The 26,799-nt window shown below is 44.9% G+C and overlaps 1 protein-coding gene and 2 long non-coding RNA genes across 3 annotated transcripts in view; 1 reads left to right on the forward strand and 2 right to left on the reverse strand.

Moving 5' to 3' along the window:
- Positions 1–1,989: 1,989 nt before the first annotated feature.
- On the reverse strand, positions 1,990–26,288 carry 1700084F23Rik (RIKEN cDNA 1700084F23 gene). The gene is made up of 5 exons (NR_045965.1): positions 26,076–26,288; positions 24,702–24,787; positions 18,912–18,989; positions 18,710–18,834; positions 1,990–2,531 (listed from the first exon to the last, which is right to left on the reverse strand). It is a non-coding gene; the product is annotated as an RIKEN cDNA 1700084F23 gene (long non-coding RNA).
- Gm47655 (predicted gene, 47655) lies at positions 4,615–5,569 on the reverse strand. The gene has a single exon (XM_030247481.1). The coding sequence runs from the start codon at positions 5,552–5,554 to the stop codon at positions 5,144–5,146; it is 411 nt and encodes a 136-aa protein (XP_030103341.1). The 5' UTR covers positions 5,555–5,569; the 3' UTR covers positions 4,615–5,143.
- The window catches only part of Gm3772 (predicted gene 3772), a 97,991-nt gene continuing 91,090 nt past the window's right edge, over positions 19,899–26,799 (forward strand). Inside the window, exons 1-2 of the long non-coding RNA NR_131156.1 lie at positions 19,899–19,925; positions 20,266–20,346. This is a non-coding gene — a long non-coding RNA (predicted gene 3772). The remainder of the gene's footprint in view (positions 19,926–20,265; positions 20,347–26,799) is intronic.

Here is a 26,799-nt window from a genome sequence, read left to right on the forward strand (position 1 = left end):
TACTCTACTATCTTCCTACCCGCCCCTCTGTCCACAACCTAGCCAGCACCTATCATCTGTAGACCCATCTCTCCACCACTGATCCGCCCACTCTCCGTCTATCTTCACATCTACTCATCACCTCAGGGTTTCTATTCCTGTACAAAAGCATCATGACCCAGAAGCAAGTTGGGGAGAAAAGGATTTGCTCAGCATATACTTCCATACTGCTGTTCATCACCAAAGGAAGTCAGGACAGGAACTCACACAGGGCAGGAATTTGGAGGCAGGAGCTGATGCAGAGACCATGGAGGAATGCTGCTTACTGGATTGCTTCCCCTGGCTTGCTCAGCTTGCATTCTTATAGAACCTAAACTTACCAGCAAGGGATGGCACCACCAACAGTGGGTCTTCCCACCTTGATCACTAATTGAGAAAATGCCTTACAGCTGGATCTCATAGAGGCATTTCTTCAAGGGAGGCTCCTTTCTCTGTGATAACTCCAGCTTGTGCCAAGTTGACACCTATATTCTCATCCATTGACCTATTGGATTTATTTTCAGAAGTAAAAGACACTTTCTGTGTTTACCAATATCTGAGGAAACAACTCATAAAAACAAACAGATATTCTGTAGCTAGAATTTCAACACGCATATTCCCCCTTCCCATGCTTTTTGGTTTTGCTTTCCTTCTCTGCTCACTCAAAATACACGCAGCTTCTCTCAGATTCTTTGCACTGCCGTTCATCCAGTATTCCTGGGTTTGGCATGAAATTGAAGTCAGATTGCCTGGGTGTGAGTTTCCAGACTCCTACTTTAAGCACCTCTTAACCTTGGGACACATTGTATGAACTCAATGGAAACAATGTTTCATCTGGTGTGGGGCAGTCACGTGGCTTAGGTGTGAGAATGTGGGTTGAAAGTTTATGACTGGTAGTCTTAGTTAGGGTTCTCCTGCTGTGAAACAGACACCATGACCAAGGCAACTCTTATGAGGACAGCATTTAACTAGGTACAGCTTCAGAGGTTCAGTCCATTATCATGAAGGTGGGAACATGGCAGCATTGAAGCAGGCATGGTGCAGGAGGAGCTGAGAGTTCTATATCTTCATCTGAAGGCAGCTAGTGGAAGACTGACTTCTAGGCAGTTAGAATGAGGGTCTTAAAGCCCACACCCACAGTGACACATACTCCAACAGGGCCACACCTTCTAATAGTGCCACTCCCAGGCAGAGCATATACAAACCATCACACTGGAGTTGGCCCATGACTCTCAGCTCCTGTTAGCTGATGTGCTCCTGAGGCTGTTATGTGTGCTGCTGTTATTCTGTCTATTCTTTTTCTTTTACTTTTCCTGTGAATCTGAGGCTACAGTACACTGTCCTGCGTCGTCACCTTCTAACTTTTGCCTCGCCCCTCACTGCCCCGCCCCTCGCTGCCCCGCCCCCTCCTCTCCTTCCCTGTCACTGCTGTTGCTAAGTCTGTAAGGAGCAGAGGTGGAGAGTGCTGTCGGCCACTTTTTGTCCATCTCTTGAGAGGTTCAAATCATGTATGATGCCCTCCACCCGGTCCATGTCACCTGAGCGGTATTGTGTCCGCACAACGACATGATAAAGCTCTTGAGTAAATAGACTTCTCATTCAGCACATTCGTGAGCAATCCCTTTTCTTGGCCGAGCTCCGAGAAGGCTGTCACTGTGTACCAGTTCTCTGTGTATGCATCTTGTGATTTATTTCGATGCATCGTTTGAGGTTACACAGAGTAACCTTTGAAAACCACAGCTGACTGGTGAATCACAACACTAACCCATCCCCGCGCTGCCGCGCCTGCGCAGACAGGGCATAGGCCCAGTCATAGAATCCTGAGCACTATGCCTAGTTGCAGGTTCAGGAATTCATTTTCTCAGGGATGGAGAAGTGTGTTGCTTTAAGCGAAAGATATGAAGTCACTTTCTACTTGAAAAGTGAAACTGTGAGCTGAGGAGTCGAAATAACCATTCTTGCTATTGATATGCAGAGGGTCAATGAGGTTTCATGAACAAAAAGCAAGGTCCTCCATCGTAGGTGATAGTCTCACTAGATACAAAGGTATGTGGATAAGACACATTCTGTCCTCTCCTCTGGAAAGGGGGAAACGCACCTGGCAGTCTCTGTCTGACTTGTTTTATAATGTTCATTATAGAAAGCTCAACCAGCTAGGAGCTAATTGGGCAGATAACTAGAAGCAGACATAAAGGAAATTGATGTATGGAATGATGTAAAAGCTAACAGGATGGCCACGAAGCTTATGAATATCTACAGTGGCAGCGTCGGGGGGTGCAGCAACTACTATTCAGTCCAAACTTTCCCCATATCTGGCATTCACTGGTGTCAGGGTGAGGTGCATCCACAACTTCCACAGGCTGTCGCCTGGCACTGCTGCCATGCAGGACACTTGCATTTCAAAAGCTCCGTGGAGCCAGGATGCAATCCTCTGGGAGACCTGGCTTCCTGTGGATCAGATGCCTTTGGGAGAGAGACGGTTGATGGAAGATTTGAATCTTCACAGGGGATTCCTAAATAAAGCACAAGGAAAGACAAAATTTATTTAGGCTCTTGACACAAAATGTATGAGAGATGTCCCCCAAACCATTCAACCAAATACTGACAGGGTTACCGCAGACATCCGGGGTCAAGGGCTCTGTGACTTCAGACAACATCAAGTCCCCAGCTTCTAGATGCCCTTCTGACCCATTGATTATGGTTTAAGACATACAGCCTGGATCGATAACTTGCTTAGAAGTCTCACATAACCCAAGGAAGTATTTCCATAACCTGTTTATGACGTTAAGAAGGGATGTTATAAAGGATACTGATGAATAGCCAGTGGGAAATATTCCCAGGGCAGCGTGCGTGTGTGCGTGCGTGCGTGCGTGCGTGCGTGTGTGCGTGCATGTGTGTGTGTGTGGACCTTCACAGCATCTCTGGAATTTGGCACCTTGCCCTCACTCTCCCTAGTCTGGAATCTTGAGCAGGCAGCAGACATACTATCTGCTTCAGTCTTTACTTGTAACTGGGATTGGGATACCCAGATGTATCTTCTGGCCTGGCTCATGCTAACGTCTCTGAAGAGCACAATAGGCCTGAGAGGGTTGATGTGCGCCCCCTCCTCCCGTCACCACCATTACCACAGCCTCTGCCAAGCTGCACGTATGTCCTCTGCCACCACCACCACCATTACTACAGCCACTGCTAAGGTGCACACATGTCCTCTGCCACCACCGCCATTACCACAGCCTCTGCAAGGCTTCACATGCATCCTGGCTCACCAACATTCAGAAAAATAAATAAAGACTAGCTTAGAAGAGTGGCTCACAGATTTGTCTCCATATCAGAATCTGTGAGCTTCAGATCTCAGCCGTGCCCCACAGCAAAGACATTGTGGGACCTGATGTGAGTGGGGTTTTGAAATTGTACTCAGGACTGTCACATGCAGGTGGCTTTGGAAATAGCTGGCCCAGATATGTTGTCAGAGCAGAGGGAGGAGCCACTTCCTGTCCTCTGAGATGTTTGCTGTGATGAGTACTTAATATATTTCTAAATGACTTGCATGTGCCGAGTGTGGCTATATGCATGTGTGCAGGTGCCCGTGTCTGAGTGTGGATATATGCATGTGTGCAGGTGCCCGTGTCTGAGTGTGGCTATATGCATGTGTGCAGGTGTCCGTGTCTGAGTGTGGATATATGCATGTGTGCAGGTGCCCGTGTCTGAGTGTGGATATATGCATGTGTGCAGGTGTCCGTGTCTGAGTGTGGCTATATGCATGTGTGCAGGTGCCCGTGTCCGAGTGTGGCTATATGCATGTGTGCAGGTGTCCGTGTCTGAGTGTGGCTATATGCATGTGTGCAAGTGTCCGTGGAAGCTGGAGGTTTTGGATGTCCTGGGAGCTGGAGTTGCAGGTGGTTGTGAGCTGTCTCACCTAGATGTTGGGAGCCTTTGGGTGCTATTGAGAGCAGAGCATAAGGGATTTAACCTATGAGTCTCTCAGGTTATTTAAAAATGTGTTTGATAGCATATATTAATTCTGTATATTATTTATACATAATAAGTTTCATTATGATATTTTCACAAAAGGCATTTAAAGTACTTTGATTATATTCAGCCTTCATTACCCTCTGGTCCCCTGCCCATGCCCCCTAATTCCCTTTTGTCTCTAACTAGTCCCCTGGCTCCTTTCCTTTCCTTTCCTTTCCTTTCCTTTCCTTTCCTTTCCTTTCCTTTCCTTTCCTTTCCTTTCCTTTCCTTTCCTTTCCTTTCCTTTCCTTTCCTTTCCTTTCCTTTCCTTTCCTTTCCTTTCCTTTCCTTTCCTTCTTTCCTTTCCTTTCCTTCTTTCCTTTTCTTTCCCTTCCTTCCTTCCTTCCTTCCTTCCTTCCTTCCTTCCTTCCTTCCTTCCTTCCTTCCTTCCTTCCTTCCTTTCTTTCTTTCTTTCTTTCTTTCTTTCTTTCTTTCTTTCTTCCTTCCTTCCTTCCTTCCTTCCTTCCTTCCTTCCTTCCTTCCTTCCTTTTTTCTTTCTTTCCTTTTCTCTCTCTCTCTCTCTCTCTCTCTCCCTCCCTCCCTCCCTCCCTCCCTTCCTTCCTTCCTTCCTTCTTCCTTCCTTCCTTTTTTTTTTTTTTTTAGTTTAATGTATTTTAATAGCAAACTTACAGGAACAGCACAGAAGACTGACAACATTAAAAACATGTACTTGTATGTAGGACAACTCAGTTAGAAAAGTATAGTGAATGGGTGGAATCTACTGTGTGATAAAAATGCTACAAACACCATTTAGTTGCTGTCAATAAGAAATTTTCTTATTTAAAAAAAAAAATCCAAATGCTGGCATTGTCCAGAAAATTTTAACAGGCTTATTTATAATTGTTATAAAGTTGAACTGTTGAAATGTGTTCACTGAAACATTTTGCTTGCATTAATGCTTTACATCTTGCATTTATATTAAAAATTCACACACAAATGAACGTGGAGAAACTGCCAATACCTGATTCTGTCCCCTATGTTTCCACTCACAATCATATACTTTGGTACCTTTGACCCCATGGGAAAAATATCTAACATTCAGAACTACTGATAACAGGAAGAAGAGGAAAAAAATTTTTTTTGAGAATGAAATGTTTCCTCTCATAGTGGACTCTTAAGCACATTCTCTGCATATGTAGCCTGCTAGTTGGGTATCTTTTGGCATAATTGTTACACGTTTGGCATGGATAGCACACAGATTGGTATCTTCAAAAAGGCCAACCAGATAGGCCTCACTTGCCTCCTGCAAAGCACCAATAGCTGCACTCTGGAAGCACAGATCTGTTTTGAAGTCCTGAGCAATTTCTAGCACCAGACGCTGAAAGGGGAGCTTGCGGATCAGAAGTTCGGAGGACTTCTGATAGCTTCTGATTTCACGGAGTGCCACAGTACCAGGCCTGTAACAATGAGGTTTCTTCACCCCTCCAGTAGAGGGCGCACTCTTGCGAGCGGCTTTTGTAGCCAGTTGTTTCCTGGGTGCTTTATCACCGGTGGATTTGCGGGCAGTCTGCTTCGTACGAGCCATGGTATGGACACCTCCTTACTTGCCCCCCTTCTCCTTCGGCTGGAGCTCGGCAAGCAAGAGACGGCGCTGGCGTTGGAGAGCAGCGGCGGCGCTGCGAAGGCTCCGAACACCCCCTGGCTCCTTTCTACTTTCAGTTAATGTCTGAGCGTGGTGCACTAAAGTTCCTTAGTGTTGAAGATAGGAGCAGGGGGGAGGGGCTGTGTATAGGAGGACAGACACCTGACCAGCGGCCACACTGAAGAAAACTGAGACTGCTTTTTGCTAAGACAGCCTAGGATATATATGCTCATCCAGTCTGTTGTAAAACAGGAGATCAGGGATGGTCAAACATCATTGTGTACACACGGCTGAAAAAAAAAAAACGTGGTCTCCGTCACACCCAGACAGCTCTGTAAGCGCATTCAGCTGCCTTCTTTCCTCTCAAAGACTGACTTGCCCTCACTCTGCTCTGTATCCCTTCCCTACCGGGCTTTCTTAGCACACTTTTGTCTGGCAGGATCTGAAGTCATGTAATCTTCTTCAGTTGTGGCCTTTCCACTAATGCTTCAAGTTCTTTTGGATAATAGGAGATTACAAAGAGAACAAACCATTTCAAGATGGGTTTATTAAGACCCAACGAGGGGCTATGATGGCCCGCTAATCCGAGCACCCCTACTTCCCAGCTTGGGATGGCGTTCATGTCTTTGGCAGTGATCTTTGCTCCCATACAATTTGCCATGCCCAGCCCGCCTCTCCTGCAGTGTCACACGCTTTTATTCAGTTATGAACGGCAATGTTGTATTCTCCATCAAGGCCTGTGTCTTCCACTTGGCTATTCTGGCATTTTTTAGCCACATTCCCCCCTTAATCTCTGCCTACTTCCGAAGTACAGGTTGATCTGTTTGGTTACTAAGTGAAAAATCACACTTTTTGAAGTTGTTTCCAAGAGTTTGGGGAAGAAACACATGCACGAAGGAACTCTGTAGCACCCTGCCTCAGTGGCCAGGATAGAAATGTAGTAGGAAGGTTTGGCTTCAGTGGCTGGGATAGAGATGTGGGGGAGAGGGTCCTGCTTCAGTGGCTAGGACAGTGAATGTAGTGAGGAAGGCCCTGGAGGACATGGTCTCTAAGGCATGGGTTTGTCAGCATATTAAACAGTCAGAATGCTCTAACCATGCACATTTGGACCAAAGAAACACATCTTGGGCCTTGCCTTAGTAGCATGAGGATTTTTAAAAATAGACCACTGATTGGATTTAGCTCAGAAGTTCTGTTTTATAAAATGTTTTCATTGTGATTCCTCAGTTATTTAGAATCATGAATAAAATAGACATAGACCAAAGGAGTCTGTGTCTAGAGTCAGCCTGTAGCCTGTGAGACTGGGTGGTTTGGGAGTGTCCCTTGTGGGGATCCTCTGTGTTTTTTTGTTTTTTTTCTCTTCTTACTTTGAGTGTGGACAAAACTATGATGAAACTTAGGCAAGTGGGAAGATGGGCTTGTCATTCATCAGAAGACCAAAGCAGCCAGTACCAATTATCATCGTTAGTCAGAGGTAATCAATTTAATCATTAATTTAATTTCCTGATTCATCGGCAATAAAAAGCATAACAATGTATATTTGCCAAAATGATTTGCGACCTCAGTTAAGACAGTAATTCAGCAATTAAATACAAAGGAATTCCATTAATTCATATTGCTTTTACTTACCAAAGCAGTCAATGACAAAGCAGAACAATTAGTCAGAAATTGGTCCTAATAAAGTGTCAGAAACACTGAGAAGGACACCCGGAGAAGGACATGCACTGCCGAGGGTGAGCAGTCAGTGTAGAGATGGAAATGAAATGTTTAAGCAAAGCAGAGATTTCTGGGTCTTCCATACACCAAGGGCAGTGAGAAAGACTAGCTATTAGTCCTTGAAAATCCCTTTATGGGTTTGGAGATGTGCTTAATGGGCCAAGGGTCCACTCACAAATGAGAGGAGCTAAACCCTGGCCCTCAGCACCCATGAGAAAACACAGCTATGGAGTCATACTTCTGTAACCCTAGTCATGGAGACAGGAGGATTCTGGGGCTCTGTGGCCTGTCAGCCTAGCTCAAACAGCAAGCTCCAGGTTCAGTGAGAGAGAGGATGGAGGGAGGGGGAGATTGGGGGGGGGGTGAACCCTGGCACCCTGTGTCAACAAACTTAAGGTAAGTGTCTTAGTCAGAGTTTGTATTCCTGCACAAAACATCATGATTCAGAAACAAGTTGGGGAGGAAAATGTGTATTTAGCTTACACTTCCACATTGCTGTTCATCACCAAAGGAAGTCAAGACAGGAATTCACACAGAGTAGGAACCTGGAGTCAGGAGCTGATGCAAAGGCCATGGAGAGATGTTACTTACTGGCTTGCTTCCTCTGGCTTGCTCAGCCTGCTTTCTTATAGGACCCAGGACCACCAGCCAGGGATGGCACCATCCACAATGGGCTGGGCCCTCCTCCCTTGATCACTCATTGAGAAAATGCCTTAGACCTGGTTCTCATGGAGGCATTTCCTCAAGGGAAGTTTATTTCTCTGTGATAACTCTAGCTTGTGTCAAGTCGATACACAAAACCAGCCAGTACAACTGACCCCTTGTCAACTTGACACACAAACACATCGCTATTAAGCCTCAATCCTTACTTTCTTATTCATCTCCAACATCTAAATAATTTTAAAAGTTCCACAGTCTTTACAAATTCTTACATAGTAAAATTTTAATCCCTTTAAAATATCCAATTTCTTTTAAAATTCAAAGTCTTTTGCAATTCAAAGACTCCTAACTGTGGGCTCCACTAAAAGACTTTCCTACTTCAAGAGGGAAAAATATCAGGGCACAGTCACAATCAAACTCTAACAGTCTAATATCTGGGCTCCTCTAAGGGCTTGGGTCACTTCTCTAGCTCTGCCCTCTGTAGCACACATCTTGTCTTCTAGGCTCCAGCTGCCTGTACTCCACTGCTGTGGCTGATCTTGGTGGTCATCTCATGGTACCAACATCTCCAAAACACTGCTGTCTTTTGCTGCACCTGGACTGCACTTTCACCTCTCATAGGCTCTTTTCAAGGTGCCAAGCCTCAACTTCTCTGCATGACCCCTTCAGTCCTGGGCCTTCAACTGCCACTGAGGCTGCACCTTCAACAATGGCCTCTCCTGGCTTCTCACAGTGCCAAGCATCAGCTGCTGCCCCTCATATTTTCAAAACCAGAACCACCTGGGTACCAACTCTTAAACATTACCAAGTCCGGCTGCCAACATGAGTTACAACCATGGCTACCTCTGGAACACAGTCTCTCTGTGCTCTCAGAAAACACTTCCCAGAAGATGTCACCTCACTGATGATGGTCTCATCCTAATCACTGCTAATTTCTTAGTTCCAACTAACCAGCATCAATTGTCCCAATAATATAAAATTTTTGCTTTAGTAATTCTGGAAATTTATTAATCATGGCTGATTTTTCAGCCCCAGCTAACCCAAACCACAGAATCTTCACAATCAAAATAGCAATGGCCCTGATAAAAGTCTTTAATCTTCCCTCTAAAAATTTTACAAGCCAGGCCTCCATCTTCTGCACTGTTCTCAACATTATCTTCCAAGCTCCTACAGAACATCCCACAGATTTCTTAACACCCAAAGGCTTTCTAGTCCAAAGTTCCAAAGTCCTTCCACAGCCCTCCCCAAAACATGGTCAAGTTGTCACAGGATTGCCCAGCTATGCTGGTACCAATTTGTCTTAGTCAGGGTTTCTATTCTCATACAAACACCATGACCATGAAGCAAATTGGGGAGGAAAGAATTTATTCAAATTACATTTCCACATTGCTGTTCATCATCAATGGAAGTCAGGACTGGAACTCACACAGGGCAGGAAGCAGGAGCTGATGCAGAGGCTATGGAGGGGCTCTGCTTACTGGATTGCTTCACCTGGCTTGCTCAGCTTGCTTTCTTATAGAACCCAGGACTACCAACCCAGGAATGGCACCACCCACAATGGGCTGGGCCCTACACAATGGGCTGGGCCCTCCCCCATTGATTACTAATTGAGAAAATGCTTTACAGCTGTATCTCGTGGAGGCATTTCCTCAAGGGAGACTCCTTTCTCTTTGATAACTCCATGTTATTCCAAGTTGACACACAAAACCAGCCAGTACAGTAAGTGACTGAGAAAAGCATCCTGAAGTCCAAATGCACTTGTATTGAGGAACACATCTGCACACACATGTATTACACACACACAAACACACAACTCATACACACACTGACACATACATAAAACTCTTAAGTCACACACATACTTACACACATCTCTCTCTCTCTCTCTCACACACACACACACACACACAGAGAGAGAGAGAGAGAGAGAGAGAGAGAGAGAGAGAGAGAGAGAGAGAGAGAGAGAGAGATGACACTGAGGCAGGACTCCCTGAGGGTGATTATATACTGATCCAGTTGGAGAGCTGGGGTTGCAGACTCACAAGCCACACAGCAGCAGGGTTGAACTAAGTTAAAAACAAAAAACAAAAACACAAAACAAAAAAACAAAAAAACAAAACAAAAAAAAACCCCTAGAGGCCTGTAGAGGTAAGGCACATGACCTGGGCTCCTCGATGACAGATGACTGATGCCAGTTCCAGCACTTCTGTTGCTTAGCAACAGGAACCATGCTAAGTGAAGTCCTGGGACGGACCATCAGGAGCTCTGTGCCAGCCAATTCCTGGATGCACCTATGGGATGGCCAGATGATAGGTTGATGATCAACTGTTTTTACAGGGTATAGGGTGCCACACCCTTCTTCAGTCTGGTATTTGGTGAGTTCTTAGTCTTATATGGTTTGGGTATGGCTATACAGTCCCATCGACTTTGATACATTTCTAGGTGCTGCTTTTATATGTGGGAATACACACTCTGTCCATGCTTCCTGGATGGTGATGCACAGGTGCTGGGGCCTTCACATCCTCTGCAGTTGCACTTAACTCAGAGAAGAGAGTTGGCCTAGGATACCATAGGTAGCCTACAACCCTCTGTTGTATTTCGAATCTGCACTTTAAGCCTCAAGGAAGCTCTGGATAATACTGAAGAAATCAAAAACTTTTTAAATTGCTTCTGACTGCTTAAATCCACTAGTGTGAGCCACTTGCAGCTGAAGAGAAGGACCCCCCCCTTTCAGGTGAGAGCTGCTGTGGGCTCTGTCCCAGAACCCTGGCTCCTACCCTCAGAGCTGTAATCTTTTCTGGACAAACACACAGAACTCATTTTGAGGAGGTCATGAAAGGGTAGGCCAGGGTGAGCACAGGGGCTACGCAGATGACAGCCTTTGGGAGATTCCCTCCCTCCAGGTTCAATGCAGTGTTGATGCTCAGGGGGAGGCAGGTTGGAAGCAAATGAATTCTCTCTCGAGGTCTGGAGGCTTTAACAACAGGTAACATCAAAACATTATTAGTCTAAATATTTGTACATGAAATAAAAAAAACAATGCTAGCTTATAGTAAATTAACTTGTATGGTAAAGAGTTCTGTGAGTCTAATGTGTCCTTCAGTGTCCGTGCAATGTGGAGACTTTACCTGCAACAGAAGATAGACACAGAGAGCCAGGCTGGGGTTGCACACAGCAAAGGCTGCTGTCCAGGTGGTCCCTGATCTCAGGGTGAGGATGGCAGACTTCCAGCACATTAAGACCTTTTACAACTGTACCAGGAAAGACAAACAACTTCAAAGAGGAAGGGGTGGAGTTTTGAATAGTAATTCCAGAGAAGTGAAAGTCTAAATGATTTATAAACACCTGAAAGGCTCAAATTCGCTGAAGTCAGTGGAATTGTAAATTAACTTAAGCAGGAAACAACCCCTAGAAGTTGTAAATCAGAGTAAAAGCAAAGGACTTGTTGCTTAGAGGGCAGTATCAGAGAGAGTATGTGAGGAGGGATAGGGACTCTCCAGGCTCCTGGGCATGTGCATATGTTGTGTGAAATATTTAAAAGATGCACCATCCCATTTTAGCGCTGGCTACTCTATGCACCATCCCATGATAACGCCGGCTACTCTCTGGCCCTGGTGGTTTGACCACCTCCATGACTAGCCCCATGCAGTGACCAACCATCTGCAGTGATCACCCATCTGGAGGTTCTCTTGTTGTAGATCTTGATCACATTCCCAGCCATCTGTCCCCTGTGGTTAGCTTTCACAAATCCCAGGTAAAAATCAAAATTCTAGAGGCTTGTAATTTATCAGTCAGATTTATATTAGTAAATTCTCAACCCACAAAATGCCAGCACAATGAACTCAAAACTCAATTGATATAAACACAAGCTACACACCTAGATGGGGCAAATGCACCTTTCTTATTATTTAATCATCTAAGAAATCCCCAATACTTACGGCTCCCTGGACTGTGTGGTTCTGGCTCTTCTTCCTCTCCTATAGGTTCCATCTTATCTCTTCCTCTCCATCCGTTCTTCTGTCTCTCTGTCTCTAAAATTCTCAGCCAGCCTTCCTTTTCCACTGCCTAATCACAGGCTCTCATACCTTGTGCCTAACCTCACCTGCATATAGACAGCAATCCACATGCATATAGCTGCTATCCTTTACAAAAAACTATCATGGGGCTATGATGGCTCAAGCAGTGTGGTGGTTTGAATAGGTTTGGCCCTCATAGACGTTTAAATACTTGGCATATAGGGAGAGGCACAATTAGGAGGTGTGGCCTTGTTGGAGGAAATGCCGGCTGTGAGGAGGTCTCCTAAGCTCAAGCTGTTCCCAGTGTGACATGCTCCTTCAGGATGCCTTGGGAGAAAGATATAGAACTCTTGGTTCCTCCAGCACCAAGTCTGCCTGCACAGTGCTGTGCTTCCCAACATGATGATAATGGACTGAATTTGTAAAACTGTAAGCCAGTCTCAATTCAATGGTTGCTTTTATAAAGGTTGCCTTGGTTATGGTGTCTCTCGACAGCAATAAGAGCACCTGCTGCCAAACTCAAGGATCTGAATCAGACCCCTTGGGTCACACTTTGGGGAAGAAGAGAACCTATTACCACCCAGCAGACCTTGTGGTTGGAGAGGAGAAAGGGGTTATGGGTTCCTCCCCCTGTCATTCAGATGCCCCTCATGATTCTCCATGGTGCTTGTTGGTCTGAGGCCACATGCAGTTATTCAAGGTCTGCTAAAAATTCAGGTTCAGTATTCTATTCCTATAGGAGAACTTGTGACTAATGACCAAGGTGTCTCCTCTTCCCCTGCCTCTCTGGGATGACTGGGGTAGTAAAATCCCTACTTTCTGCCTCCTGGGTTGTTCAGCAAGTCTTGGTTGACCCTTGGTCCATTCATAAAGGGGCCAGCAGGAAGGGGTCTGGGTAGGCAGCAGTGACTGCATCTGTCACACCTCCATATGAATGGAGTGTTCTTTTCAGTTATAAAGGTAACAAATCAGATTTTAATCACTGGATGTTCTCACTCGCCATGAACATTTGAGAGTAGCATAGAGGCTTTGTCCAAATATACACACAAATATAATCATGCCTGCTTTAGCCACACCAATCATAATTCCATATACCAGTAGAATTATGATTCTTCTAAGGTGCTGGTATAAGTGTTGAACTTAAAGATGTCCAACTGACCTGTTCTCTCTGCAGAAGGTGACCAGACTACCCAGTGGTCCCTGTTAGCCTTAGCCTCAGTGTTCTGGTTTCCTTTGCAAAAGCATCAGCCCCTCCTTCAGCAGGACTCTCCCGACTCTCCCCCGGGTTATGCTGATAGGCAATTGAGAAGTGAGCCATGTAAATCAGGCGCAGATGGAGATGGGGAGTCCAGACAGCATGGGGCAAGATAAAGGGGCCCTGTGCACACCGCAGGCTGCTTTACATTTTGTGTAGGCTATTGCCTATGGACATAGCTTTATTTTTTTCTACCCTAAAGCCCAAATGGAACCTTCACTTTTTAAATAAAGGAGGAGACTAGCTGCCTTCAAATTTCCTTTGGCTCCCCATTGGGAGCCTCTGTGATTTGCATTTTTAGATGCAAATTCATGTAAATCAGCACTTATTTTCAGATAAAATCCTTCCATTGAGAACAATTGGGAGTTATTGTCTAATGCCAATGAGCATTTGATCCCCATATAATTTCTTAGCATATGGATTGAGTATGCAATAAAGATGGTGCTGTCATGATTGAGAATGGAAAAATTTGGCCCAGGTATAGGGACAGGAAAATGCAATCACAGACCCTTCACCAGCATTTGGGACAAAGTCAGGCTATGTGCCAGGACAGTCAGTTGGCTGCAGTGAAGACTAGTCTATCCTCTCAGAAATTGGTTACACCCTCTCGTTAGCCAGCAGGCCAAAGAAAACACCTCATCCCAGCACAGTTTCTTGCCAGCCAAGGCCTTTGGTTTCAGTAAGTTCAGAGAGTGCTGGGAATCGAGCCACATGGTAGAACTTTCCCACCTAATTGGTTCCTGTGGATGTGGACATGACATTCTGAGACTAGATCTGGAGAATTAAGAAAGGCATGAGGAGAAGATACTGTGAAGAAAGGAATTGCCGTGTGGTCTGGCCATTGAAGACAGGTGGTTTACAAGATGCAAGAGACTGTTAACTCTTAGTGTGGACCTTCAGAAACCAGTATGGAATGGGATGCTTCGGTAGGCTCAAGTGAGGAGGACTTTGGAAGACAGCAGCTCAAATATGCAAAATACCATTGCAGGGAGTGGGCATCAGGAAAACAAGAGCAACCTTGGAAAGAAAAAAAAATTCATCCCCAGGTCAGATACAGTTAAAGACTGATCATCTTAAGGAAGCTCCTCTTACACTACTTCAGGAAATTTGTGTGGGAAGCATTCTGACCACGATGTTGGTCCTATCCTCTGTGGTTTGGATGTTCCATTAGAACCCATGAAGGTGTTTGAAAGGTGACCAGACTGTAGGAACATTGTAGTGGGGGTAGTTATGAAGACAATCTCTCTCTCTCCTCTCTATGCAACATCTTCTCTAACGTTTCCACACACAAGAGAATCCTCAACATATACCCAGTCTTGAATTCGTTAGTCTGTACCACCTTCAAGGAAATACACACTATTATTTATCCATTTGTGGCATTCCATCAGAGAAGCAGGAAATGGGCCAATCAAATGAAGGCACACCCTACACAGTGGGGGTAAAACTTTCCTAACCATATGCCTTAGTTTAAGTTTGGGTTTTATTGCTGTGAAGAGACACTATGACCAAAGCTACTCTTATAAAGGAAAATGTTTCATGGGTACCAGTTTCGGAGGTTCAATCCATTATCATCATGGCGAGAAGCATGGCATCACGCAGACTGAATTGGTGCTGGAGGAGCCAAGAGTTCTACATCTTGATCTAAGGACAGCTGGGAATAGGGTCAATGGGGGTCTCTTCTTCCCTGGGTGGAGCTTAAGCAAAGGACATCAAAGTCCACCCCTACATGAAACACTTCCTCCAACAAGGCTGCACCTACTTCAGTAAGGCCACACCTCCTAATAGTGCCACTTTCTATGGGCCAAGCATATTCAAACCATCACACTACATAGCTCACTGAGTATGGGTATCTAAAATATATAAAGAGCTGAAAACCCTAAAAGCCAAGAAATCAAGCAACTTAATGAACAAGTCAGTTAATTAAATAAACAGATATTTATTTAAAGATGAAATATGCATGGCCAATTTATTTTAAAATCTTCAATACCACTAGCCATCAGGAAAATGCAAAGTGAAATGACATTAAAATCTAAGTCACCCTAGTAAGATTGGCAGTCATTATGAAAACTGACTTTGAGGTTGGGGAGGGGAGGTAGAGAGTACTGGGAGAGACAACTGGATTTGGGGGTAGGAATCTTTGGAGTGAGCAAGAAGCATAGAACAAAGGAAACTCCCAGGAATCCATGAGGGTGACCCTAGCTAAGACTCCTAGCAATGGGGACATACAGAGCCTGAAATGTCTATCTCCCGTAACCAGAAAAAACTTCCAATGGAAGGATTGGGATACCAACCCAGCCAGAAAAACTTAGACCCACCATTTGTTCTTTCTATAAGATGTGCAGAAGTTGAAAATGGAGCAGAATTTGAGGGAATGGCTGATCAATGAATGGCTCAACTCGAGTCCCATGCCACAAGAGGGAGCCCACCCCTGACACTAGTAACGATATTCTGATATTCCTGCTATACTTTCACAAGGGAGCCTAGCATAACCATATCAGAGAGGCCTCACCCAGCAATGGATGGAAACGGATGCCGAGGCCCACAGCCAAACATTAAGTAGAGCTTGGAGAATCCTGTGGAGGAGAGGAAGGAAGGAAGGTAGGAGCCAAAGAGGTCAAGGACACTACAAGAAAATCTATAGAGTCAACTAACCTGGGTCCATAGGGGTTCACAGAGACTGAACTGCCAACCAGAAAGCATACATGGGATAGACCTAGGCCCTTTGCACATACGTAACAGCTGTGCAGCTGGGTCTTCCTGTGGGACTCCTACATCAGTAGCAAGGCTGTCTCTGACTGTGCTGTCTGCCTTTAGATCCCTTCTCCCTAGCTGGGCTTCCTTGCCTAGTCACGATAGGAGAAGATGCACATAGTCTTACCTCAACTTGGTGATGCCAGGGCTGGTTGATATCCATGGGAGGCCATTACATCCCTTTTCCCTAGCGGGGCTGCCTTGTCTAGTCTCAAACGATGTGCCTACTCCTACTGCAACTTGAAGTGCCAAACCTGGTTTATACTCATGGGCGACCTCCCCTTTTTGGAGAAGAGGAGGGGCATAGGTTGGGGGGCGGTGAGAGGGAGGGACTTGGAGGAGAGGACATAGGAGATGTAAAGTAAAGAAATACCTTAATTAAAAAAGAGGAAAACAAATAACACTAAATGCAGATAAGGATGCAGAGAAGAGCAAACTCTTATGTACTGGTGATAGGGATGCAAACTTGTCTAGGAAATCAAATATTTCTAGGGAAATCAGTATAGAAGTCACTCAAAAAAGTGGATCTACTGTGTGACCCAGATTAACCCCTGAGGGACTCTAGGTCAGTGGATCACAGGAATACTGCACACCGGTTTTTATTGCAGCACTACTTACAATAGCTAAGTTATGGGATCACCTAGGTGTCCATTAACAGGGGAAGGGATAAAGAAAATGCATTATATATACACAATGGAACTTTATGCAGCCATGGAGAAAAATGCAATGATTTTGCTTACTGGAAAAAAAAATTGATGCAATTTGAAATTATCATATTAAGATGATTAAGTCCACCCCAGGAAGACAAAGCCATATTTTCACTCAGTCATTGGTATAGTTAAGAATTTATGTAATCTAGGATATGAAAGTAGATAGAAAATTGGTGGGATGGAGAAGATGAGTGGGAGATGGAGAGAATGGGGAATGAGGGGAAAATATAAGTAAATTATACAGACATGTGGGAATGTCCTTATGAAGACCAGTACTGTGTACGATGAGTATACACCAACTAAAAAAGAAAAAGGCCCATTTACCATGTAATTAGTCAAAAGGTGGACAAAGACATGGTGTTAAGAATGGTCAGAGAAGCTGGGCATAGGGGTGCACACCTTTAATCCCAGTACCCAGGAGACAGAGGCAGGCTGTTCAAGGCCAGAGTGGTCTACATAAAGGACAGCCAGAGCTATGTAAAAATATCATGTCTGAGACAGAGAAGGGAAGAGGGAGGGAGGGTTGGAGGGGAGAGAGAGAGAAAGAGAGAGAACAAAGAGAAAAGAGAGAGAGAATGGCCAGAAAGAGGTCAGAAAAATATGGCTCAGTGGTTACTTGTTACTCAGTGTTTCAAAAGACCATAGTTTGGTTCCCAGAATCCATGCCAGGTGGCTTGCAAATGTCTGTAACTCTAGCTCTAGAGAATTCAACACCCTCTTCTGGCCTCTGCAGGCATCATCTATGTTTATATACCTGCATGCACACACACATACACACACACACACACACACACACACACACACACACACACACACAAAATCAACCAACCAACCAACAAACAAATAAATCTTAAAAATAAAGAAGAGACCCAGGGAGAGCCTTTATCAGGTCACATTACAGACAGCTTCCAGTCAGTGGATCACATTTTCCCTGTAATATACTGAAACATTGTTTGACCCAGAAAACAACTGGCATTATATTCCTGTTGTAACTACTAATCCAAATCAATTTAAAACAAAATAGAAAACTAGCTTTCAAACAGGAAGGATAGTTCTCTCTGCCATTGCTTTTGGCACTTTTCTTTTGTGCTGGGGGGAGGAGGAGGGTGTGTGTGTGTGTGTGTGTGTGTGTGTGTGTGTGTGTGAGAGAGAGAGAGAGAGAGAGAGGAGAGAGAGGGGGAGGGAGAGAAAGAGAGAGAGGGAGAGAGAGAGAGAGAGAGAGAGAAAGAGAGAGAGAGAGAGAGAAAGGGAGGGAGGGAGAGAGAGAGGGGAGGGAGAGAGAGAGGGGGAGAGAGGAAGAGAGAGAGAGAGAGAGGGAGAGAGGGAGAGAGGGAGGGAGAGTTTGGTTGGAGTTCAGGCTGACTCCCTAGGGTGGGGCAACAATAGCCTTAGATGGAGTCTGCCAGACTAAGACAGCATCCCTCGGGCTGAGTGAGGGCAGGAGCAGGTGGAGGTTCAATTAGCATTAGGAGCTGCTCATTGGGGGGGGGGGGGAGGAGAAAGGCCTGCTGGTCTGTGGGGCTAAGGAGGCAGATCTCTTAGAGGGGAAAGATGGTCGAATTAGCAGGGATTGGCATTAAAATGTAGACTTTAGCTAAATCTCCATGCCTATTTCCCTAATGAGAGGCCAGTAAATGAGTGGGCCCATTGGAGAGTCATTTCCCACTGAGGGAAAGGGGCAATTTGAAAAGTGAGTTGTCTGGGTTGAGCCAGTGCTGCCCTGCTTGGGAAAACCGTGATGATGAGGAAGAGGAGGAGGGAAGTGATTTTCTCTGGTGAAAGAGAGCAATTCTCAAGAATAAAAGGGCGCTGCTGTGCAGAGGAGGGTGACCAGATGTCCTTTGTGCATGGGGATGCAGGAACAAAAGGAAGTGAGCTCAGAGAGCGGTGGGACTGGGGATGAGGTGGGGCTGTGGATGGAGAGAGACTAGGGACAGGCGGAGATTGGGGCTCAGATCAAGTATCTCAGCGTGAGCCTGTGGCATCTCACCTGGCACTCTTTTCTCATAGGGCTCTGTCATTGCTGGGCCTTCCTCCATGGGCTGGAAGGCAAGATATTCCCTCGATCTTAGAAGCAGCAAGGCTCTGAGGAAGCTCAGCTCCCATGATGTGGTCCTAGTTGGGGGAAGGGGAGAATCAGCTGAGCTGGGACCACTACCTTCCTTCCCCTGCAGGGGAGGGCTGGTGGGCACCTGTGAGGAGCTCTTCTGTGTTTCTCTTCCCCTTCTTTTATCTGGGCTCTTTCTTCTGCTCAGGTCACTTCCCAGGAGCTGTGACAGAGAAAGACGGACTTCTGAAATAGCAAACAGATGTCTGTGACCTGAACATGCTAGTTACCAACAACAACAGGAATAATCTTTCTAAGGTGTGAAGAACAAGGATGGTGGGTGTTGTGTTTTATAGAAAGATAAGGAGAGAAGGGATATATTTGGTGGAGGTGCGGTAAGGTGTGGGAGAAGGGGGTGCCTCTGCAAGCCCATGCTGAGGCATCCCTTCCCCCTGAGAGACTAGCCACACAGTATAGTATAGAATAGACTTTATTTAGGGCATAGGGAGGGGAATTGAGAGGGTAGTAAAGAGAGAGAAAGAGAGAGAGAGAGAGAGAGAGAGAGAGAGGGAGAGAGAGAGAGAGAGAACGAGGAGGGGGGGGAAGGGGGCAACCAGTCCCTTTTATAGTGAGTTGGCACATCTGTCTGTTGCCAAGTAAATGTGGGGCAAAACCCAGACGAAATGCCAACAGTGAGTCTTGTCCATCTAACAGCTGAGAAACCATCTCCTCTAAAGGCTGTTATTAGCAAAGACCGCCCTGGGCTGTCCGTGCCTGTGCTTGTGCCTGTAAGGGCCATCCTGGGCTGTCTGTGCCTGTGTCTGTAAGGCCATCCTGGGCTGTCCGTGCCTGTGCCTGTGGTTGGCAGATAGTAAACGTGGCTAGCGATTGTTTTCTTTTCATCTTATTACAAACCCAACTCTCTCCTTTGATTTCACCTGCCCAATCATTCCCTGGTGCGGCTGGGCTTGCTCAGTGGTGAATCTTCTCAGCTGTTAACAGGAGTTGCCATGCATGTTTGCGGAGCAGGTGAAAACAGTCAACAGATCAATCATCAACCCTTGTGTAATTAGGAGACAGGAGCTGCACCTTGGTAACCAGATGTATCTTTGTCTTGGGCTCACAGACTGATGGCAGAAGTTGATGGTGTGTGTCTGGGGTGAGATGATGAGGGGCGGGAGAATCCAGGGGAAATCTCTTCATGGGATCTCCCCACTCCCTCTTCCGTATTTCAAAGCTAAGCGAGCTCTTAACAAGTTTGTCCAGACAAAAATCAGATTAGATCAATTATTTTAATTCAGATTTAATTTGCATATTATAAAAGCGACCACATAAAATTCTGTATTTCAATGATTTTTATCATATTGAGATGGTTGGATAACTGTAATAACTGTTTCAAGTGCAGACTTTTTTTTTAAAAATCACTCCAAAGAGAGCTATGAGGAGCTCTTCTGTGTTTCTCTTCCCCTTCTTTTATCTGGGCTCTTTCTTCTGCTCAGGTCACTTCCCAGGAGCTGTGACAGAGAAAGACGGACTTCTGAAATAGCAAACAGACGTCAAAAATACATACACTGGGAAAGGTACTATACTCTCCTCTCCTCCAAGCTCAAGTAGCCGTTGATCTACTTCCTGTCACTATAGATTGACTTCTCTGGGACAGGCATGCTTTTTAAACGGAGTCATGTAATATATGCTGTTCTAATGTAGTCATGTGACAGTATGTGCAGTTTGCATGGAGTCATGTGACACATGTTTGCTGACTGGGTTTTTTCACTTAGCAGAGTTATCTTTCTGTTCTGTTATGCTGAGCTGTGCATCGTTTTTTGTTTGTTTTGTTTTTGTTTTTGTTTTTTGCTACAACACATTGTCTTCCTAAGTTTGTCTGGGTCTGCCTTCACTCAGAAAGACATAACCTTTCCTTTTTCCTCTCTTCTGTCTCTTCCGCTCAGATGCTAGCCAGAACCTAAAAATTTCTCCTCTGGTACTTGGGTTTTCTTACTCTTTGTCTAAAGCTTTCTTTCTTTCTTTCTTCCTTCCTTTCTTTCTTTCTTTTCTTCTTCTTTTTTCTTCATTAGATGTTTTCTTTATTTACATTTCAAATGCTATCCCAAAAGTTCCCTATACCCTTCCCCACCCGTCCTGCTCCCTACCCACCCACTCCCACTTCTTGGCCCTGACGTTCCCCTGTACTGGGGCATATAAAGTTTGCAATACCAAGGGGCTTCTCTTCCCAATGATGGCCTACTAGGCCATCTTCTGCTACATATGCAGCTAGAGACACGAGCTCTGGGGGTACTGGTTAGTTCATATTTTTGTTCCACCTATAGGGTTGCAGACCCCTTCAGCTCCTTGGGTGCTTTCTCTAGCGTCTCCATTGGGGGCCCTGTGTACCATCCTATAGATGACTGTGAGCATCCACTTCTGTATTTGCCAGGCACTGGCATAGCCTCATATGAGACAGCTATATCAGGGTCCCTTCAGCAAAATCTTGCTGGCATATGCAATAGTGTCTGAGTTTGGTGGCTGATTATGGGATGGATCCCTGAGTGGGGTAGCCTCTGGATAGTCTATCCTTTCGTCTTAGGTCCAAACTTTGTCTCTGTAACTCCTTTCATGGGTATTTTGTTCCCTATTCTAAGGAGGAGTGAAGTATCTACACGTTGGTGTTGGTCTTCCTTCTTGATTTTCTTGTGTTTTGCAAATTGTATCTTGGGTATTCTAAGTTTCTGGGCTAATATCCACTTATCAGTGAATGCATATCTAATGACTTCTTTTGTGATTGGGTTACGTCACTAAGGATGATATTCTCCAGAATATCCATTTGCCCAAGAATTTCATAAATTCATTGTTTTTAATAGTTGAGTAGTACTCCATGTGTAAATGTACCACATTTTCTGTATCCATTCTTCTGTTGAGGGACATCTGGGTTCTTTCCAGCTTCTGGCTATTATAAATAAGGCTTCTATGAACATAGTGGAGCATGTGTTCTTATTACCAATTGGAACATCTTCTGGGTATATACCCAGGAGAGGTATTGCTGGGTCTTCCGGTAGTACTATGTCCAATTTTCTGGGGAACCGCCAGACTGATTTCCAGAGTGGTTGTACAAGCTTGCAATCCCACCAGCAATGGAGGAGTGTTCTTCTTTCTCCACATCTTTGCCAGCATCTGCTGTCACCTGAATTTTTTATCTTAGCCATTCTGACTGGTGTGAGGTGGAATCTCAGGGTTGTTTTGATTTGCATTTACCTGATGATTAAGGATGTTGAACATTTTTTCCAGGTGCTTCTCAGCCCTTTGGTATTCCTCAGTTGAGAATTCTTTGTTTAGCTCTGAGCCCCATTTTTAAATGGGTTATTTGAATTTCTAGAGTCCAGCTTCTTGAGCTCTTTGTATATATACCTGCCGTGTGGCTGACCTCCATATTGGATTGATTCAGATGGTGTGACTGGCTTCTCTCCCCTCCCTTCCAAGTCTCCTCTTCTAAGTAGCTGGTGAGATCTGCAGCTTGTATGCACTGGGATTTTGCTTTTTAAACTCTAATAAAATTCCCTTGGGCTTCCAAAAATAAAATAAAAATAATATTCTCCTCTATGGATGCAGTGGATTTTGTTTATCTCTACATGCACTGCTCGATTTTTTGAGAGGCCATTTCTTCTCTTTGCTGTTTTAAATGTCGCTGCTGTGTGTGTGTGTGTGTGTGTGTGTACCTTTCCTGTGAATATATTTCAATTTTTGTAAGGTACACAGAAATTTTACGTTCAACTTTAGGCCTTATAACTGCTTACCATGGGGGTGGGGAAGAGTTTTACCACATTCAGTTGTTAGGATAGCGTATTTTCCACTGCTGTAGAGCTATCCTAAATGAGTGTCAAATATAGTTCTGATTTGTAGTTCCTTGACTAAAAATGATGTTACACATCTTGCGTGTGCGTATCTGATAAATCTTTTCCAGATAAATGTCTGTTTGAATCTTTTGCCTGAGTTCTAACTTGCCTATTTGTCTTTTTATTGTTGAATTTAAATATTCTGTAGACTTACCAGGGATATAAGACTTATGCTGAATCTATGATTTTCAAAAATTTCCCCCACTCTCTAAGTTGTCTTTTGAGTTCCCCAACAGCATCTTCTGATGAAGGAAAGCTTGCATCTTTGCAGAAAGCATCGGGTGACTTTTTCTAGAGAGGCTTGCATCTGTGGTTATGAACTTGTTTTTATTATCAATCCCCTAGGGATATATCTTTAATTTAGCCCAATGAGTTAAATTAAATATTAAGGGATAGATTTTGTTGACTAACACTGAGTTGTGAAGGTTCACAGATTGTTGTAATATGTAAGATTCTTTTCTTCCAAGTACCAGAGATGAGACCTCCTTCTCACTTGGTGACTGGTGACTCTGGTTCAGGCCACCACATTTGCTCTTAACCTAGTGAGGGTGGGAGTATGGGAGATGATCTGAGCTGCCCTTTGTGTGTTTAATCTACTCCTGTACCAGAGGACTCTGTCTTAGCCTTACACTGTCTACTTGGCCTCTAGTGCTGTTTTTATCATGAAACCTTCACAGACAGAAACAGAGATGGCATTTCTGCTTCTTTCCCTGCTATGGATGAACGGCTCTGATCATTCCTAGAGTATTGATTGACTTAGTCAATTTACCACTTAATTACACAGCATGGGCTTGGTGGCTGTGTTTCCATCTGCCCATCTTACTTGATTACATTTTCACACAGTGCACACCACTGGAACTTGTTAATCCCTGAATATTGATGCAAATCGCAGCTCTGCCTTCTCCACTTTTTGGCTCCATGCAGCACCTGATGTGAATTTAATGGGCCTAGATCTTCAAAATGGTTTTATTTTTTTCAATAAGGGATGAAGTAGGTGTTTTGCTAGAGTAACTCTCTTGTGTTGAGTGTTACTGAAGCATTCAGGTGCCACTCACAGGGTCAAGGTTACCTGCCAGCTGCACCTTACATAGTGACATTGTAGTGAAAGGGTTTTCACGGCTGGGATAGAGGCGGGTGCACTTAGGCTGGAATCCAGATGGAGAGTGTTCTCCTTAAACTGTTAGAAGCTAGATGGACTTAGAGGCTCCCTGTGCTCTAGAAAGAGGAAGCAGAGCTCAGGATCAACCAGCCATCAGCATCATCACATGAGTAGATTCTTAGGAGACACAGCATGAAGTCAAGTGATGGACCATGAACCCAAGATGAACTGTATGATGTCAGCTGAGATGCAGTATTCAGGCAGGTATTGTAAACCGCCAGTGTGGGAGCTAGTGTTTCACTGGGAGGTAGCCCAGTGGGGTTTGGAGATATAATATGCTTCAAGTGAGTGCTTAGAGCAGCACAATCAGAAGTTGGGGATGAGCCATTGTTTTTCATTGCTGTGGTTACACACCATGGACAAGGCAATGAATTGATAGACAGGCTTATTGGGGTTTGGCGTTCCAGAGTGTTGAGTCCATCATGGCAGCAAGCGGCAGAAGGTTAGAACTCAAATCTTCAAACACAAGTGTGATGCAGAGTCAAACCAAAAGTGGTGTGAGTCCTTATACTAGCATAAGTCTATCTCTGGTGTCAAGACTGCATCTCCTAAACCTCCCCAAAAAGTACTACCAACGGAGGACCAAGTGTTCAAATGCCGGAGACTATGGAGGCCATTCCTCATTTAAGCCACCATAGCTGGGGAGATGGTTCAGTGGGTAAGAACACTTGCTTCACAGGCATGAAAACCTAGTTTGCATCTCACCCTGCCCCCTCCCCACACACAGCTGGAAGTAAGAAAGTTAGAGTTTAACTCTTATATGATCTAGTAGAAAAATATAGAGCTTCAGATTCAATGTGAGGACCCATCTTAAGATAATAATGCAGAAAGAAATGTTCTCCTGGCCTCTGCAGGTACACACAACCTCACATGTACACATAGAACTTACACACATGGTTTGAGGCTCTCAATGGACCTTCTTGGGAGTTTACCCTGTCACACTTGGGACACTGATCTTCAGCTCATTCTGAGATCCTGGAAAAGAAAGTGTATGTTCTGACAAGGTCCTGTTGAATAGCTTCACTCAAAAATCTCTTAGGAAGGGGCTTGGAATACCCAAGATACAATTCACAGGCCACATGAAGCTCAAGGAGAAGGAAGACCAAAGTGTGGGTGCTTCTTAGAAGGAGAAAATAATACAGGAGCAAATACTGAGACAAAGTTTGGAATACAGACTGAAGCAAAGGTCATCCAGAGACTGCCCCACCTGGGGATCCATCCCATATACAGTCACCAAACCCAGACACTATTATGCATGGTGACAGGGGCCTGATATAGTTGTCTCCTGAGAGGCTCTGCTAGAGCCTGACAAATATAGAGGCTGATGCTGACAGCCAACCGTTGGACTGAACACAGGGTCCCCAATGGAGAAGTGAGAGAAAGGACTGAAGGAACTGAAGGGATTTGCAACCCCATAGGAACAACAACAATATCAACCAACCAGATACCCATAGCTCCCAGGGACTAGACCACCCACCAAGGAGTACACATGGAGAGACCCATGGCTCCAGCAGCATATGTAGCAGAGGATGGCTTTGTTGGCCATCAATGGGAGGAGGGGCCCTTGGTCCTGTGATGACTCCATGCTCCAGTGAAGGGGAATGTCAGGGTGGTAAGATGGGTGGGAACACCCTCATAGAAAAGCAGGAGGAGGGGGGTGGTACAGGGAGTTTTCGGGGAGAAACCTGGAAAGGGGATAACATTTGAAATGTAAATAAAGGAAATATACAATTATAAAAAAGAAAATATGATAGCAAAGAAGAAGAAGAAGAAGAAGAAGAAGAAGAAGAAGAAGAAGAAAGAGGAGGAGGAAGAAGAAAAGGAGGAAGAGGAAGAGGAAGAAGAAGAAGAAAGAGGCTTGGAGATATTAGTGACTCCAGGTCATGCATGTGACTGTGTCCCATGGCATTCCAATGCTTCTTGTCAATAGTGTTACAATTTTATTTTCCCTTGATCTCCCTCAACACCACGAACAAACCCATGAACCTTTACCACTGATAGCTCTCCGTATGAAACATGGCTCAAGGCATGGTGGGATTTTGAAGTTATTTAAGTGGCAAGACATGAGACCTGATACTTGCCTGGTTTGTTTTGTCTGTTCCTCTCTGTATTCCTTTCCTTCCCTCTTCCTGTTAACCTTTCTCTCTCTCTCTGGTCTCCACTATTGAATGTTTTACTTGCTCTCCTTCGTTACCTCTTTTGGACAGATATGAAGAGGGTGGTTGAATGTGTTGATAAGAGAGAGGACAGACTTAGTCATTACCTGTGTGAGAAACCACAGGACAACTTGTGACCTCCATTGCTGCTGCAGACAGGCCTAGTTGGTGGATCCAGAAATACGTGACTATAAAGGAATCCAACCTCCAAGGATAGATGTGAAGTCATCTCTATTCAACAGGATCATGAGTGCTGCATTCCTTTCTTCAGTCAGAGCCCCCAGGCCATATGTCCCCTCACTTAAAGATCAGGCAGGGATAGAGTAGTTCTAGAACATCCAGATCCTGGCAACTGATGCTGTGTGAAGTCATTCACACTTGAGATTCTTCAGCAGCTGGAGAGCATTGTCGGGTCACCCACCAGGAAAGAGGTGAATGATAATAGCCTGAAGCCAGCTCCCATGGGAGCCTTTCTACCACCACCGTGAGTGACAGTGAAGGTTTGCACCTTCCACAGGCTGAAGAACACTTCTTAGGGTAAAGAGTACAGTTGGTATGGGGCAGGTATGTTCGGTCTCCCTGTGATGAACTTAGAAAATTTGAGCCTTTTGGAAGACTTGTGGACTATTCTGGTTTCCCAGGAGTCTGGAAGCCTTCCCTCTCAGTGCCCAGTGGCCTGGGAAATAGGTGATATCTTTTATTAACAGGAGCATTTGATGCTCCAAGCTGACTCATATGCGCCTAAGACTTTGAGAAGTAAAGAAGGATGTGCGTGGCTGACATCCCTGGAGAACACCTCCAGAATTTGTGTTATGTTTTGCATACCTGCTT

Source organism: Mus musculus, chromosome 13 (assembly GCF_000001635.26).
Source record: "Mus musculus strain C57BL/6J chromosome 13, GRCm38.p6 C57BL/6J".
Lineage (NCBI taxonomy): Eukaryota > Metazoa > Chordata > Mammalia > Rodentia > Muridae > Mus > Mus musculus.